The sequence below is a fragment of the Acytostelium subglobosum genome (assembly GCF_000787575.1).
Source record: "Acytostelium subglobosum LB1 DNA, scaffold: scaffold1, whole genome shotgun sequence".
Taxonomy (NCBI): Eukaryota; Evosea; class Eumycetozoa; order Acytosteliales; family Acytosteliaceae; genus Acytostelium; species Acytostelium subglobosum.
In genome coordinates this window covers 951,864-966,934 of record NW_012236531.1, presented here as the reverse complement: position 1 = coordinate 966,934, position 15,071 = coordinate 951,864, and the positions used below count along the sequence as shown (strand labels likewise).

Genomic DNA, 15,071 nt, shown 5'->3' with positions numbered 1-15,071 from the left:
CCTGTATGATTGACAAGCAGGGGAAGACAACAGTCGTTATGCTGGGGAGTACAAGTAGGGAGACAGAGTGAAAAAGCCCGGCACGGTTGCTGCCCGACGGCAGCAAAAAAATAAAGGCAGCGCTAGACCAAAGAGATAAACAATCTCAGTGTCAGAGCTCGCCGCCATACCTGTCTCAACGCTGCCCAAACGTCTAAACTGACAGGGGTAGTACCAGGCCGTGCCCAACCCTCTTACATGTTGGGCCCACCCATCCCTCTTACATGATGAGCCGACCCATCCCTCTTGCATGATGGGCCACGACCATCCCCTTGCGGAGATGGCCAAATGAAAACCAGTATTGACTGGTTACACATCAGCTTGCTGTTGGTGTAGTTGAAGTTGTGGAAGTGATTGATTATGTTAGTGTGTTTGTTTACAGAGTGAGTGGAGTGTTGATTGTGATTGGTTGTGGAATGATAATGAATAGGTGAGTAAGAGTATGATTGAATAAGTTTAAAGTATGATTGGAGACAATTGACATGTTTGTTGTCTTATGATATGATTTAATGGATGTATTCATTAATGATGATAGAATTAGACATGAAAGGTGCCATTGTTATTGAATAATAGACGTGTTGATGGAAATGGTTGTAGAAGGTGGATGAAGTTAATTGGCCAGTTTGATGTTTGATTGATTGATTGATCACTAGGTATGAGTGAAAATGTGGAGGTGAAACATGATGGTCGAAAGATTGATGACGGATAGGAGTGAATGATAATGATTACATACCATGTGTTTTCTTGAAGCGGTACCTGTCTAAATGAATGATTGATTGAGGGGAAAGGAATGTAGTCAATAGAAAAAAAAAAGAGTGCCAGTGGCTGGTTGGTTATTGAGCTTACGACTCGACCAAACAGCCACCAGCATTATACCTCCTCGTCGTCCTCCAACTCGCCAAGCTGCGCCGCACGAATGTTGGACATGATTTGGGCTTTCGCCGCCAACCACTCCAAATCCACTTCGTCCTCCTCCTCAGTGATCTCTTGAACCTGATCCCTGAGCGAGAAGGTCACCCTCCACTCGTCCTCGAGGGGTGTTGCGTACATGTGGGCCAAGCTCGTTGTTCTTGCTCCGAATATTACATCCTTTATAAGAGGAATATCCTCGACAACCCCAACTACTGGATACCAGAAGCTGAGGACTGGGCGATTACTTACTACGTCGCCCAATACCATCAACTTTGGCTTAGTTGAGTTGAAGAGTCTGTTAATAGTATTGGTTGAACTAGTTATGATTGCTGACATTATTATAATGATTATTATTATTGCTGTAGCGTTTGAAAACACTGTTTAAGCGATAGAGAGTATAGTGATAGAATGTATTGCGATATGCGCGGTAGAGAGTCTTGAATAACAATATTAATAATAATAATAATAAGAACAAAAACAATAACAATGTACAATATTAATGAAGATATATACGATAGATAAAGTTGATTAATATGATTGATTGATATGATATAGTTGATTGATTGAATGATTAATTAATGTTAGTTAGTATTATTATTATTAAATATGATTGATCATAACATAGTAACATTATATATGTACTTACAAGTAATAATTTGATATTGGTAATGAATGATGTCGAGCGCGCTTGTCTAAGAACATTCCCCAAATCACACACCACAATATTGGTTGACCGTCAACATTGAATTCGAATCACTCATTGCACTTCAGTGCCAATGTCAAAGTCATTGGTTGACATTGAGCTTCAAAAGCTGATACAAGCTTGTCACATTGATAATGATGTTCACTCACCAGTTGTAGCTCTAGATTGAATAAATTGGTTAGATTCCAAGCAAGACCCTTTGTAGTGAACTTTGAGTGCTGTACAACGACCAACATGTGAAGAAGAGACTTGGTCCTTTTAATTGATTATGTTGTGCCATCAATCAAACATTTGTTGATGTACTGCTAGTAGTAGTTGGAAGCACATCCATTGCACCTCCACCATTGGGACTACTGGCTGTGGACGATGATGCAACAGCCTGTGCAGTCTTGGGTCCACGCAAAACATACTTCTTGAATAGGAGGCCACCGACCACCGCGGCAACGACCACCACGCCACCTGCAATCGACACTGGAATAACAAAGACTGGGAACTCGCGCTTACTGTCGACTAGTAGACTACCATGTGGAACGACAATGTCCACGGCCATTGGACGGCCACAGACCAGGTTATTCATCGGACATGTCACCGTTGAGTTGGAACCGTCCTGAATGACGGCGCCGCTCGGACAGGCGACATACTCTGAGCCTATCAGTCGAACGAACAACGCTTCGCCTTCACATTTGGTCTCGTAACAGCGTGGGGCCACCTGGCTTGTCTCATTCCTAAAGTTGTCCATGCTATTGACCGATGTTCCATTGACTGTGCTGTTGCCCGTGCTGGGTGACAGGGTGGTGTTGACCATGAAACAGCGACTGTAGATTGAATGGTGATCGGTGCATAGGCTACCAATGCGTGCGATGTTCATCTCGATAAAGGCGCAGTAGTCAGTGACGTTTGGGCCGCCTAGATAGGGGTTTGGATAGTGCACGTAGTAGGGTGATATGTCGCTGAGGTTGACCTTCATTTGCATGATGTTGCAGTTGCCAATGCCGCGCAGGTCTGCTGTGCACTGTGGGGGTGCACGACGATTGTCACAGAAGTATCCCTTCTCCTTGCCATCCTTCCAATTCTCGCAGCGTCCATTGAGGAACTGACAGCCTTCATTCTCGCCCCAGTGAAACTCCTGTGCCATCCTCATGTCCACGACGTACCATCCCATGTCCTGCAAGAATGCCAATGTGAGCACAGACAACGTCATGATTGGTGAAGATTGAGTCGGATTCATCAACTCTGAGTATGCTGTCCTCGAGTCCCAATGTGAACCTGTGATCGATGGTGTTAGGTGTGATTGATCGTGCGAGAGTAGAGGGAGAGAGGTGAGCTTACACTTGGCCATTTGATCAGAGAACTTTGCTCCCTTGTTCTCCATTTCTAGTCCATCACAAGAGGGACAGTTGAAGTGCCTCTGAGTGGCATTGACAAGGTGTGGCGTCTTCATCTTGGTGTAGAATCGCTCGATGGGCTGGCCATTGATACCAGTGTCGGTCTGCTTCTCCACAACGATGGGGTCAACGTGTGGCACTCCATTCTTATCCAGGAAGCTAGTGTACAGGTTCTGTGTGAAGCCCAGCACGTGGATCAGCTCATGCACTGTCGATTGGACAGCCTTTTGGAAGCCGTACTTGCCAGGCACGGACATCAAGCTGTTCATGTACATTGGGGATAGATTAATTGAGCCGGCCAGGGGGCGGCCAAAGATGACGCGACCATCATAGGTGTGGTCGTCAAAGTCAAAGTTGCAGGGCGTGCCAAAGGCGATGACGCTGGTCATCATGATTGGCCGCAGAGTGACAAAGAGCAGCAGGTCGGTGTCGTCAAAGGTCTTCTCGCCGTACGTGCTATTGAGCTGGACAGTGGGTCCACACTTGCCCTTGCTCATGCGAAGCATGTCGCGGTTCAATTGAAGAGGACCATCGCGCGTTGGCACCATGACGATGCTCTCGATGATCGCCAATGATGTTGGGATTACGTCGTTGAAGACGAAGCGAGCCACGTCGGCCGTGACCACATCGTTGGCCGAGCAATTGAGGTAGCATCGATACCTGACGGTCTGATTGCAGATGGGCCATGAACGGCTCGTGTCGTTGATGCCCACTGGTATCAGGTCGCCCTCCTTGCTGCACTCTTGTGAGCTCGACGCCGATGTGTTGAAGAAGCTCATGTCGGTGCGCACTCTGATGTAGTTCCAGCCCTTGACATGCAGCTTTGCATTGGGTGTTTGAGGTGTTGGTGGCAAGGGGAATGTTGTAGGACGTGTTGGATCGATTGTCCATCGAGGAGGAGTTGATCCATTGTTTCCGGTTGAGGGTGGAGGTGGCCATGAATTTGGCTGAACTCCACTGCCCTGTTGTGATGATGTGTCATTTCCAGCAGAAGAAGCAGGTGAATCGATTGATGTGTCGCCCAGTACGTCCATGGCCAATGCCTTTGAAGCAGAGAATGAACTGACCAATTTACTACGCAAGCCATCCATCATTCCACTGACACTATCTGATGAGAACAATGAAGATGATGATGCCGCTGACAGCTTCTCCTCCAACATGCTCTCCTCTATCGTTTGGAACAAATCATCTGCCAACTCGCTATGTATACACGTTGATTCATAACTCCTTCCGGCAAAGCGTGGAGTCTTTTCCCTCCAACTTCCATTTCCATTGCCATTGCCATTTCCATTTCCATTTCCATTTCCACCATTGCGACCATTAAAGTCTCGCCTACTGAATTTATTGATGTTGTTATCGCTGCTGTCACTACCACTGCTGCTGCTACTACTACTATATTGTTCCTCTCTTACTAATCTTGATTGATAATTTCTATCTATTATTGTTGCTATATTATCGTTTATCTGTTGTTGTGTTATATCTTTGTTGTTATTGCCATGTTCTCTGCTGCTGCCACCATTATGTGAATCCACTACAACAATCAATGACAACAATGACAACAACAATAGTAACAATAGTGTAGTAGTAGTCCTCATCTAACTAAAATATATATATAAATGTATATGTACAAACAACAACAATGAATAATAATATAACAATAATAATGATGATGACCTGCTTGCTTTGCTTGCTCTATGAACAAACAAACAAACAATGTTGTTGTTGTTGTTGCTTCTTACTGGTGCAAGTTAGAGAGAGAGTCTATTACATCGACGTTTCTGTCCAAGTCAGGTAAGAATTTAGCTATTAGGTTTGAACATGTCCAACAACACACTCACGATAGTTTATTTGTCGGTTGCAATAATAACATTCATCGATCCATCCATCCAGGGTTTTGTTTTCCCACTCACCGACCCTCCCTTCCAGAGAGCATGCACAAAGAGACTGTGCATGTTTCCACTTCTGTTTTTTTAGCATCAGATCAAGGTGTTGTTGGTGTGATAGAAACGCGACAGAACCCGCCTCAATCCGATGTGGCAAAGGGTTGCTGGTGCGTTGGTGGTCGATGTGATGACCCATCAATCATCTCAAGGTGCACACACACTTTCAATTTGGCTTGAGATGTTCATTTCCATTGTTATTGTACATGTAAAGGGTGATGAGAGATTAAGACCTTACACCTGTGACCTTATCTCTCAAGAGACACACTAGTGATAGTAATAATAATAATAATTGTTGTAATAGGTTGTTCATGTTTTAGTGATGAGAGTGGTAGGGTATTGGTAATGTGCACATGGGTTGGGGATGTAGTTGGACTTTGCTGATGGGCTGCACAGGTCTGACTTGATTGGTGGCGGTCCATCATGATGGTGATGTTGATGTTGATGTTGGTCTTGTTAACAAAAGTATTATTTATCCTTCTTGTCCTGATCCTTCTTCTCATCCTTTTGAAGGTTCTGGATTGCATTCTAAAGATGATTCAATCAGTGTTAGCCAATCAATCAATCAATCATTCAATCAATCAATCAATCTTATGTTAGTTACCTTGATTCTCTCATCATTTGGATTTACACCGGGCAGGTTAAGCAGGGTTGAGTTCAAGAACTCTTGGTCGTTAAAGGCATCAGTGGATGGCTGTTGTTGTTGCTGTTGTGGTGGATTTGAGTCTGTTTGCATGGGCTCAGAGCTCTGTTGCTCCAACGAGAGAGCCAGTGCCTGCTGGAGATCGGGATCATCGCTAAAGTTGAAATCGTTCGAAGACATCTGTACATCGGTATTGGTCTCACTAGTTGAGCCTGGCTTGTCGCCCTCACGAGACTTTCTCTCTCTCTCCACACGTTGTTGCTCCTCCTCCAGCGATAGCTTCAATGCCTAGTTGTATTGTAATAATAGACATGTTAGTAAAATGGACAAGGTTATGTGATTGCTCTCCATCATGTCATGTGACGATGACAATGGACTTACCAAGGCCAACTCTGGGTCAGTATCAGCATTGATAAACTGAGCACCATAGGTACCTGATCCCTCGACTATAATCTTTGACTCAACGATCACATCGGATAGAATATGTGGGCCAGCTGGAACTGTCAACAAGTGGCTATGGTCGTGTGTCAGTAAGTGGACAATGTATCCCTATCTAAAAATGATAATAATAATAAGTGTATACAATACCTCTCATCATTCTTATTTACATCCTTGATGAATGCATCCAGCTTCTCGACGTTGACAGACTCCTCTCCAAAGTTGATAATGTCGACGGCAATGTCATTCTTCTTGAGTCGCTTGGCAAGCACGCTCAGCTCCTCCTTGGTCTCTTTCAGGGGACTGCCAACAAACACAACGATTCTTGGATGCTGATTCTTATTCTGACGATGACGCAGTGCCAGCTGTGCTATCTGCATTGATGTCGTGAAGTCTGATGTGCCCTGGATCTTAAGTTCATTGTAGCTCGACAATATCTTGCTAAGGTCCTGTGTCAATGTGACCAATACCTCTGGTCTGTATCCATGTTTGATTAATTGATTGATGAATGAATGATTGAGTGAGTGAGTGTATGAGTGATGTTGATTGACTTGAAACATACGATCTGCCAGCCATTGATAATATAGCAACACAGCTCTCTGGGTTAGATTGAGTCTTGGCAGCTGGTTATTATAATGTTGATGTTGATGATGATGAATAAGTGTGTAAGTCATATGAGGATGATGATGTATATCTAAACAGTACACTTCAATCAATATGATGATGATACAATACCGCATATTAAGTTTACGGCATCCTTCTGTGCGTCGTATCTTGATGGTTGGAAGTCACAGTTTCTCATCCACTCTGAGTTGTCGACACTGTATATATCAATCAATTGCAATTGTTAGTACAAGATCTTGTTATTCGTTCCTTGATTGGCTGACTGAATGCTGTGATCTCAACTCAAACAAAGTATCATCGCGTTCAATAATAAACAAAGTAGATTAGATCATACCATATGATTGTAGCCTCTAAAGTCATCTTTTTGTAATTCTATATATTTATATATAATGAAGAAGTGTAAATATATGTATATGTATGTATGTAATATATAATGATTGTAATGATAAAAGTAAGAATGGTGATTAAATGAATGAATGGTGTTGTTGTGTGAGTGGAGTGAACTTGATCATGTTGAACATCACTCATTTCAATTTAATTTATTTTACTTCTACTCAAAGTTCGTGAAGTAAAGTTAAACTCATTCATATTACTACAAGTAATAAATAAAGTAATAATAAATATATATTACTGTCAACAGATGGATGTAATTCACTAAGTTCAGTGTACCTATTACCAAGGTTCCACCAATAGACCTCCAGAAGTATTTTATCCTTTCAATCAAATATTAATTTTCTTTGTTTAAAGTATTTGTAGTTAGTTTAATGTTATCTATCCACTTTTGCAAAAGCTATCTTGTTCGAAACCAATGGTGCCATTACCTTCATGGTGTTGTTGGGATGAAGTCGTTGCTGGTAGCCAGCCTTCCAATCAGATTGCAGCTCATCACGCTAATGACTTGTGTCTGTTGTGTTAGATTAAGCTTGGCAGGTACGTTCATCTTAAGATTGAGTTAAGTGAATCAATCTAGACTCATCTAACTTCCTTCCAATCTCAGAGTGAGAGTACTGATTGGTCACTGCTGAACACATACTGCCGAGCCTGCCCCAACATTGCTTTGAACAGCCCAAGTGATCGACTAAAGTATTCTGTTGAATTCTCCAAAACAGACCCAACATAGTAATGTTTATTGACACTGGGTATGTGTTGCTTCGCCATTGGACCAGCGGTTGGAAACCATGACTTACCATACCCAACCAACATTACTAGGCTATCCAATGCGGTGGAGGCCTAGCCTCAATGGGTCAGTCAATCAATCAATCACTACTCGACGACCACCTTCTTAATTATTACCCACGAACGGTTGATAAGTTGAACGGTTATTTATATCTCTGATGATGCTCCCCATTTCCAAAGTACTGATTAACCTTACCATTGAATGTGTAGAGCGTCCCTTTGCGGAAGGCGGATCAACATCAGTTCGCGCAACAAATCTAAGATGTAATCCCATCACCGTATTCGGCGACGCCATGCATGTATTTGCAATCCTGATCTGTATGTATCCAACCAAAGTCCTCGAAGCACCATCAAAGGCTCTATCAGGGTGGCCGTGACTGTCAATCAATCAATCAATGAGGTGGTCGTTGAAGACTCCCGCGGGCAGTCACTTACTTAAACAAACACACCAACAAACACACGATCAGGTAAACTAAAGAGGAAAGGGCACGCCATCACACACCAATTAGCCATCGACTTTCGCATGCCCAAGCCAAGTTGTAGAACCCCCTTTGCGTCGGTCTATTTGCCAATGGGCTCAACCCAAGTTGTGATTTAACGAGAACATAAGTGAATCATGATTCCTTTGCCGGTGGAGCAGTGTGTGTGTATGGGATTTTGTTTAATGATTCCCTCCCTTTGTTTATGTATGTTTGTACCTAAATTCCAACAACAGGACGTTGTACGCAAATCAGTCGACAAATCGTGCTGTTGATATTTTAAGCAGCTTATTTTGATGTGTGAGAGAGAATCAATAACTGCACCACACTCAGTGTGTGTCCTGTTTTGGGTCAAACAATCTAACCATCCAACCAGTGAGAGATGAGAGAGGCAGGCAGCTATTACACATACACACACACTAACTCAACTCATCTCACTCGTTGGCTCTGATTGGGAATAGTGGATGGCCTATTACAATAGTGGTATGGTAGGTATGGTAAGTATGTAATATTGTTTGTTGTTAAGATATTTCTGTCGCTCACCCATCATTGCAAGGTCAAACGAGTGCACTCAATGCCTTTGTTTGTTCCTAACACACACAGGTCCATCAGCAATTAATAAGTGACCTTGTTAATACAATCATCATCGTACTCGTCTTTGTTGTTGTCTTTGATAAGTAGTACCCATTATCTCTTTCATTCATTCAAACAAACAAACAATCAAACAAATACGAATATTACTCGTCAACAATATATAATACTACATACATACATACAAACTAAATTAAATTATTAATATAAACTTAATATCATATAATATATCTCAATAATACTACAAATATATATATATATATAATAAGGAAGATGAAGAATATATTCTCTTTATTCTCTTTCAAAAGAAAGAGCCCATCATCAAGCCCAAACACTAGCCCAACCACGAGTCCTACACTTAGCCCTATTACAAGCCCAGTGCTCTCTGGCCACAAATCAACCAGTATCTACTCTTTCCAGTTGGACACTGATACGCCATCGTTGAGTGATGTCCTTGGAGGCGGATCATCGACAACAATGTTTGGCGCCCCACTCAGTCTTGATGGCGCAGTCGACTGGTTCACCCCATCCAGTGGTGCCAAAGACGCCTCGTCGTCCACCAACACCTCGACCTTTCATCACTTCCAACAGTTGGGCGAGGAAGTAAAGATTCACATATTCTCCTTCCTGAGCTTCCGTGACATCCTGTCATTGTCTGTGTGCTCGCGCGACATGTACAGATACAGCCACGATCGCATCCTCTGGCAAACCATCTTTGAGCGATCTGGCTGGCCACTCTCCCGAGAGATCAAGCTCAACAAGAACTTCAACCTAATGAGATACTACTACGACAAAGCAAACATATCATCAAATGGTAGGTTATATATACATATATGTACAAAAGTGTATATTGATCTATGGAACTAATCCAATGATAAAACACAATCAGACACCATCTGTTGGAGTTCAATCACAAACTCACATGGAAGGATTCCAACAAAGAGATACAAGCACACTGCCATACCCTACAAGAACTACATTGTCCTCATTGGAGGCCAAGAGACAAACGCCAAGCGCTTTGGCGAGATAATATACTACAACACCAAGACCAACACGTTCGAGACCCACACGGTCAAGGGCGATCAGATTCCCAACTTCTCGCGCCACACCTCACGCGTCATTGACAAGAAGGTCTACTTGTTTGGTGGCTACAATGGAGCAGGCACCTACTACAACCTGGCCATTTACAATCTGGAGAAGAGACGCTGGAGCAATGTGCCAATGTCCGCCATGACTGGCGACATCCCTCCACCACGCTCCAACCTAACCAGCGCCGTGGTCGGCACCGACTTTTATATATTCAGTGGCAACAACACTGCCGACAATGGCCAGTACACCATACTGGACGACTTCTATCGTCTTGACACCAACACTCTGCACTGGACTCGCATTGAGGCCTCGGGCGATGTGCCAACCGGTCGCGGTGGTCACTGTATGGAGGTGATCGACAACAAGATCTACCTGTTTGGCGGTGGCGCATGGAACCCAAGCGGCGGCTGGGCATCACGCTTCAACGACATCCACGTCTACAACCCAGTCACCAACCACTGGACACACCCTCAACTGAACGGCGTGTCACCCGCCACCAGCACCTTCCCCGCGTCATTCGTCTATGGCCGCTTCCTGGTGCTGTTTGGCGGTGGCTGCCACCGCACCAACCGCGTCACCAACCATCTCTACGCCCTGGACACAGACTCAATGTCGTGGATCAAGCTGTCAATACCCTCATCGGTAGATGAACTGCGTCCACGCGACATGTCCACCTCGACCGTCATCAACAACCAAGTCTACATCTACGGTGGCTTCTCTGGAGGTGCCATCGATTACTTTGACAAGCTCACCTTCAACTTTACACCAGCTACAGCTCAATCATGCTAACTTTATAAGTTAGTCATCCATCATCATATGTATATTTGTAGTTTAGTGTAATGTTTATTTAGTATGGTATAGCAGCCTACAGTCAGTATATATAATACCTCCTCCCCTCCTCCTCCATCCAACCATCCAACCATCCATCCAGCTATCCATCCAACCATTCCCAGCCTATCCCCTTTTTTTTTTTTCCTACCCTCCTACCTTCCTTCCTTCCTTTTTTTTTTTACCCTACCTATGTTTATATAGCGTATGCCTTAGTATCTACTTATCCAAATATATATATATATAAAGTACTACTATTATAATCTACATCTCTTCTCCTTCTTGTTCTTGTACTAATACATCATGTTGTTTAGATTGAGGTGAGAGCACGATGAACAAAGATGTTTCCAGGTTGTCACCTCCCACCCTTTCACTCACTTGTTTGTCGTTTTGACTTGTTTTTTCTGAAGTCGACAATTCATTCAATGTTTCATTCATTCATTCATTTAGATATATATATATATATTTATATAAATAGAAGTTATATACACTCTATCAATCAATCAATATTGGTTACTATAGTGTGTATGCATTCGTGCAAGTTGATAGGTTGAGCGAGGTGCGTGCCATCGAGATATATAACATTATTCATTACCAACAAACGAGAAGCGACAACAACAACAACATTTTAATAGTTATTATCATAAATATACTTATATATAGACCAGACGACAGTATATACATACATACATAAATAATGAATAGTGGATATGATAGTCTTAGAGGCAGTAGCAGGAGCTCTAGAGACTCACATAGATCACCAGCAGTCAATTCAAATACATCAGCGTCTATATTCTCACCAATTGATTCATTGACAAACTTGTTCAGATCGAATAATAATCTGGTGCCACCTCTAAATACATCACAGCAGCATCAGCCACACTCACCATTGTCATCGCCAAACTCTAGCTTTGGTCATATACAGGCGCCACATTCACCTCGCGGCGGCAGCTTCAATGCCTCGGCCAACAACGCATCATCATCATCGCCACACTCCTCCACCAAATACAACAACGACAACTATGCCAACCTGCTGGCGGCGTCCAATCGCACCGACTTTGTCATCTTCTCAGAGTTTAGCGAGCAGACGGGACCGGTGGCGCTCAACGTCATCCCCGAGCATGTGCCCCTGTACGAGGGCTTTGACATTTCCAAGTACGTCGTCAAGATCATGTCGGTGGACTTCCAGAACAAGACAAACGACCTGCGCACCTACACCAAGGACTCACAGATGTTCTTCACACTGACTTCGATCGAGCCAAGCCAAGAGCTGTACGCCTACGTGCATCACTTCTCACTGTTTGACATCAATGCCCGTGGATACGTGCGTCCACTAGTCATTAGCTATGTGACACGCGACGCCAACAAGATCATCAAGTCATTCGATCGCTTCCTGGCCAAGTTCACATCGATCGTTAACTTCCTCAAGTCCAAGAACCACGTCATGTTCGAAACAGAGTTTAGACAGCGCATGTGCGACCTTGACTACAGTCTCAAGTACTACAAGTCTGATGAAGCAGCAGGTCTCACTGATAGAGAGAGGGAGATGAATGTAAGTGTGATGTGCGAGGAGGGATGGGACTGATCATGGACGAAGACGTCGACGCAGCTTGCTAACTCCACAACAACATAATAGATCACAATTGTTTCGGACTCAAAGTATGAACTGCGAGGCATCGAGGCACTGTTTGAGAGGGAGAGAAGCAGTAGAGTGATTGTAGCATCGTCTACGACCAATGGAGTCGACGGTAGTGCTGGTCCGGATAGAGACAGAGATAGAGACAGCTCACTGAGCAGCAGTGGACAGGTGTATAGGAGGAAGAAACAACACTCTGGATTGAAGATCAAGAAACATGGCGCACTTCCACACTGTCTCGAGTCATCATTTGGCATGGTCTACATCAATGACATTGCGCCCACTTGCAGTGAGCCCAAGTTACTGGACTCATTGAACAAGACATCACATCTAGACAAGCCACTTCGCGAGATTCCCGAACTCTGTTGTCAGGACATCTTTGACAAGTTTATCTCCAAGTTGGAGAAGTGTCACAGCTACTTCTCAAAGTCATCAATCCAGTTGGAGTTTGATCACATTGATTCACAGTCATTATGTAAGTAACCTTTATACATTCGTTCATCCACTTCATGTTGCTGACTGCCTAGCCCAACCAACATTAGTTCCAACAAGTACATTACTATCAATTGGACAGACATCAATACTCAACTTCTATTTCAAAGAGGATGATGTGTAAGTAACATGGACGAGCAAGGTGCATGCATGTCGGACGAATAACTAACTAAGGATCAATGATTGTGTAGCAACAACAAGCAACACTACCCAAGATCACAGAGGAGAGATATCAAGCCCAAGAATCATCGATCCAAAATCCAACTTGATTCATCCTCTGGATCAGAGTCCAGCTCATACCTCTCAGTCTTCTCCTATGGATCAATGTGAGTATATCCCATCTGGCAAGGAAGTATAATGAAAGGTCAATCAGTCATACTTACTCAGTCACTCAATCATGTAGTAATGACGCACTTGAAGAGCTGTCACTATCACCATCGGACTATTTAAAGCTATCGAACAACAACTTTATTAACAACTATACTTCAAACTCACAAACTCAGTCGCCAGCAGCACCAACTGCACATCAGAATGGTGTTGTTGGACCAGCGTCACAACATTCAAACTCTCCCACGACTACTACTACTACTACTACAACCAACAACAACGGCAACAACACACAGACCTCAACGAACGAGCAGATCCCAACAATAACAACAACACAACCAATGGTACCAATTAACGAGATCAAACTTGAGACCTTCTCCAAGTACCTATGGGGCATCAAACCGCATTATGGCCACGGTCTGCTCAGGATGGCCACAAAGTACATATGGATGAGACATGCCATTTACTCGTTGCTCAAGGGTCGTCCTGTACTTGTCTTGGCCTCACAGGACAAGTATCAACTTATGATCGACATGGTCATAGCGCTGAGCATCTTTGTCATTGGATCACGCCAGAACAACAGTCGCGATCCAATCGATCTTCACCGAGACAATCCAATCACACTGGCAGACCTCTCATGGCTCAAGCTTGCCGGTGTGCCCAAGACTCCACACTTCAAGATACCCACCAATGTCAATGTAAGTTGATCCAATCAGATTGTACAGGTCTCGCACCTCCTAACACTCGTCTCCTCCATCTGTTGCAGTGCTACATCAGCAAGATTGACTTGGACACAGAGGAATACACTGGACCATCTTATCAACAGACACCTGGACTTATTGATGAGATGTTGGGCTTGAAGAGACAGTGGGTCGACAATGAGGGCGTCTATCTCAGTCATGTACTGAACACCTTCTTCGAGCTCTCCATCAAGAGTTTCTCATACTACCATCTGTGCTGCGCCCACTCTCATCCACTCAGGAGCGACTGCCATCCATTCATCTCATCGCTCATTGGAGCCATTGCACCACTGTCCTACTCCACGTCTGAGCTGCCATCGCTCACACACTCGGGCATCTCAATGACGCCGCCCGACGCCGACCGACCGGCCTCCGACCTGAAGTCCTCTACATTCACTCTGCGCAAAAGGCCACCAATCATGCCCATCAAGTTCAGGTCAATGTCCGAGTCGCAACTCACACCGCCCGAGTGTGGGCAGGCTGTTGATGGCCTGTCAGCCACACTCAAGTCCTCGCAGAACAGCAACAGTAACAGTGCCAGCGATACAAGCAACAGCAATAGCATGAGCAGTCCACTCGCTCAGACAGCGATCAAGTCATCTTTGGGTGTCCCGGCAATAGTGGCAAATGGCAAGAGGTCTTCATTGGACAGCTTCAGCTGTTGTCCAAAGACCTTGTTCAAGCGATGGGAGCTAAGCGCACACGATCAGACCATCATTGAGTTCCTGGCCGAGGTGATCAAAGAGCAACAATACTTTGAGTTATACACTGCCAAGGGTCAGGACATTGCGCCCATCATCAAGCTGGACTTCTCTCCAGTTGTACATCTAAAGAATAAACGGTAGGGTGAGTGAGTTAGTGAGAACTCATCAACACCGCGACATTTCCTCCATTTGGTCAGAGTATTCCTCAAAGACCCAGTTGACGCCAGGCTGGACACCAATTGTTTACGGAATAGGGAATCTCGGCACCACTTTGAGTCGTCGTGGTTGTTTGTGAAGTTAACACTGGGGGTGCTTTGGGGTTCAA

General features: G+C 44.1%; 5 protein-coding genes across 5 annotated transcripts; 2 read left to right on the top strand and 3 right to left on the bottom strand.

The window, feature by feature from the left end:
* Nucleotides 1–909: 909 nt before the first annotated feature.
* On the bottom strand, nucleotides 910–1,218 carry SAMD00019534_004010 (hypothetical protein; the record flags this gene model as incomplete). The annotated part of the gene is made up of 1 exon (XM_012903834.1): nucleotides 910–1,218. The coding sequence occupies one exon, from the start codon at nucleotides 1,216–1,218 to the stop codon at nucleotides 910–912; it is 309 nt and encodes a 102-aa protein (XP_012759288.1).
* A 719-nt stretch (nucleotides 1,219–1,937) lies between these two features.
* Nucleotides 1,938–4,199, bottom strand: SAMD00019534_004000 (hypothetical protein; the record flags this gene model as incomplete). The annotated part of the gene is made up of 2 exons (XM_012903833.1): nucleotides 1,938–2,920; nucleotides 2,984–4,199. 2 exons carry the CDS (start codon nucleotides 4,197–4,199, stop codon nucleotides 1,938–1,940), a joined length of 2,199 nt encoding a protein of 732 aa, XP_012759287.1.
* Nucleotides 4,200–5,450: 1,251 nt separating this feature from the next.
* SAMD00019534_003990 (hypothetical protein) lies at nucleotides 5,451–7,044 on the bottom strand (the record flags this gene model as incomplete). The annotated part of the gene is made up of 7 exons (XM_012903832.1): nucleotides 5,451–5,507; nucleotides 5,584–5,910; nucleotides 6,004–6,136; nucleotides 6,211–6,537; nucleotides 6,623–6,683; nucleotides 6,796–6,881; nucleotides 7,019–7,044. Coding segments are annotated over 7 exons (1,017 nt in total), but the record flags the coding sequence as incomplete, so codon positions are not given.
* A 2,159-nt stretch (nucleotides 7,045–9,203) lies between these two features.
* On the top strand, nucleotides 9,204–10,808 carry SAMD00019534_003980 (hypothetical protein; the record flags this gene model as incomplete). Its single annotated transcript, XM_012903831.1, has 2 exons — nucleotides 9,204–9,744; nucleotides 9,820–10,808. 2 exons carry the CDS (start codon nucleotides 9,204–9,206, stop codon nucleotides 10,806–10,808), a joined length of 1,530 nt encoding a protein of 509 aa, XP_012759285.1.
* Nucleotides 10,809–11,544: 736 nt separating this feature from the next.
* On the top strand, nucleotides 11,545–14,887 carry SAMD00019534_003970 (hypothetical protein; the record flags this gene model as incomplete). The annotated part of the gene is made up of 6 exons (XM_012903830.1): nucleotides 11,545–12,399; nucleotides 12,484–12,958; nucleotides 13,026–13,095; nucleotides 13,167–13,301; nucleotides 13,379–14,000; nucleotides 14,069–14,887. The coding sequence occupies 6 exons, from the start codon at nucleotides 11,545–11,547 to the stop codon at nucleotides 14,885–14,887; spliced, it is 2,976 nt and encodes a 991-aa protein (XP_012759284.1).
* Nucleotides 14,888–15,071: the final 184 nt, after the last annotated feature.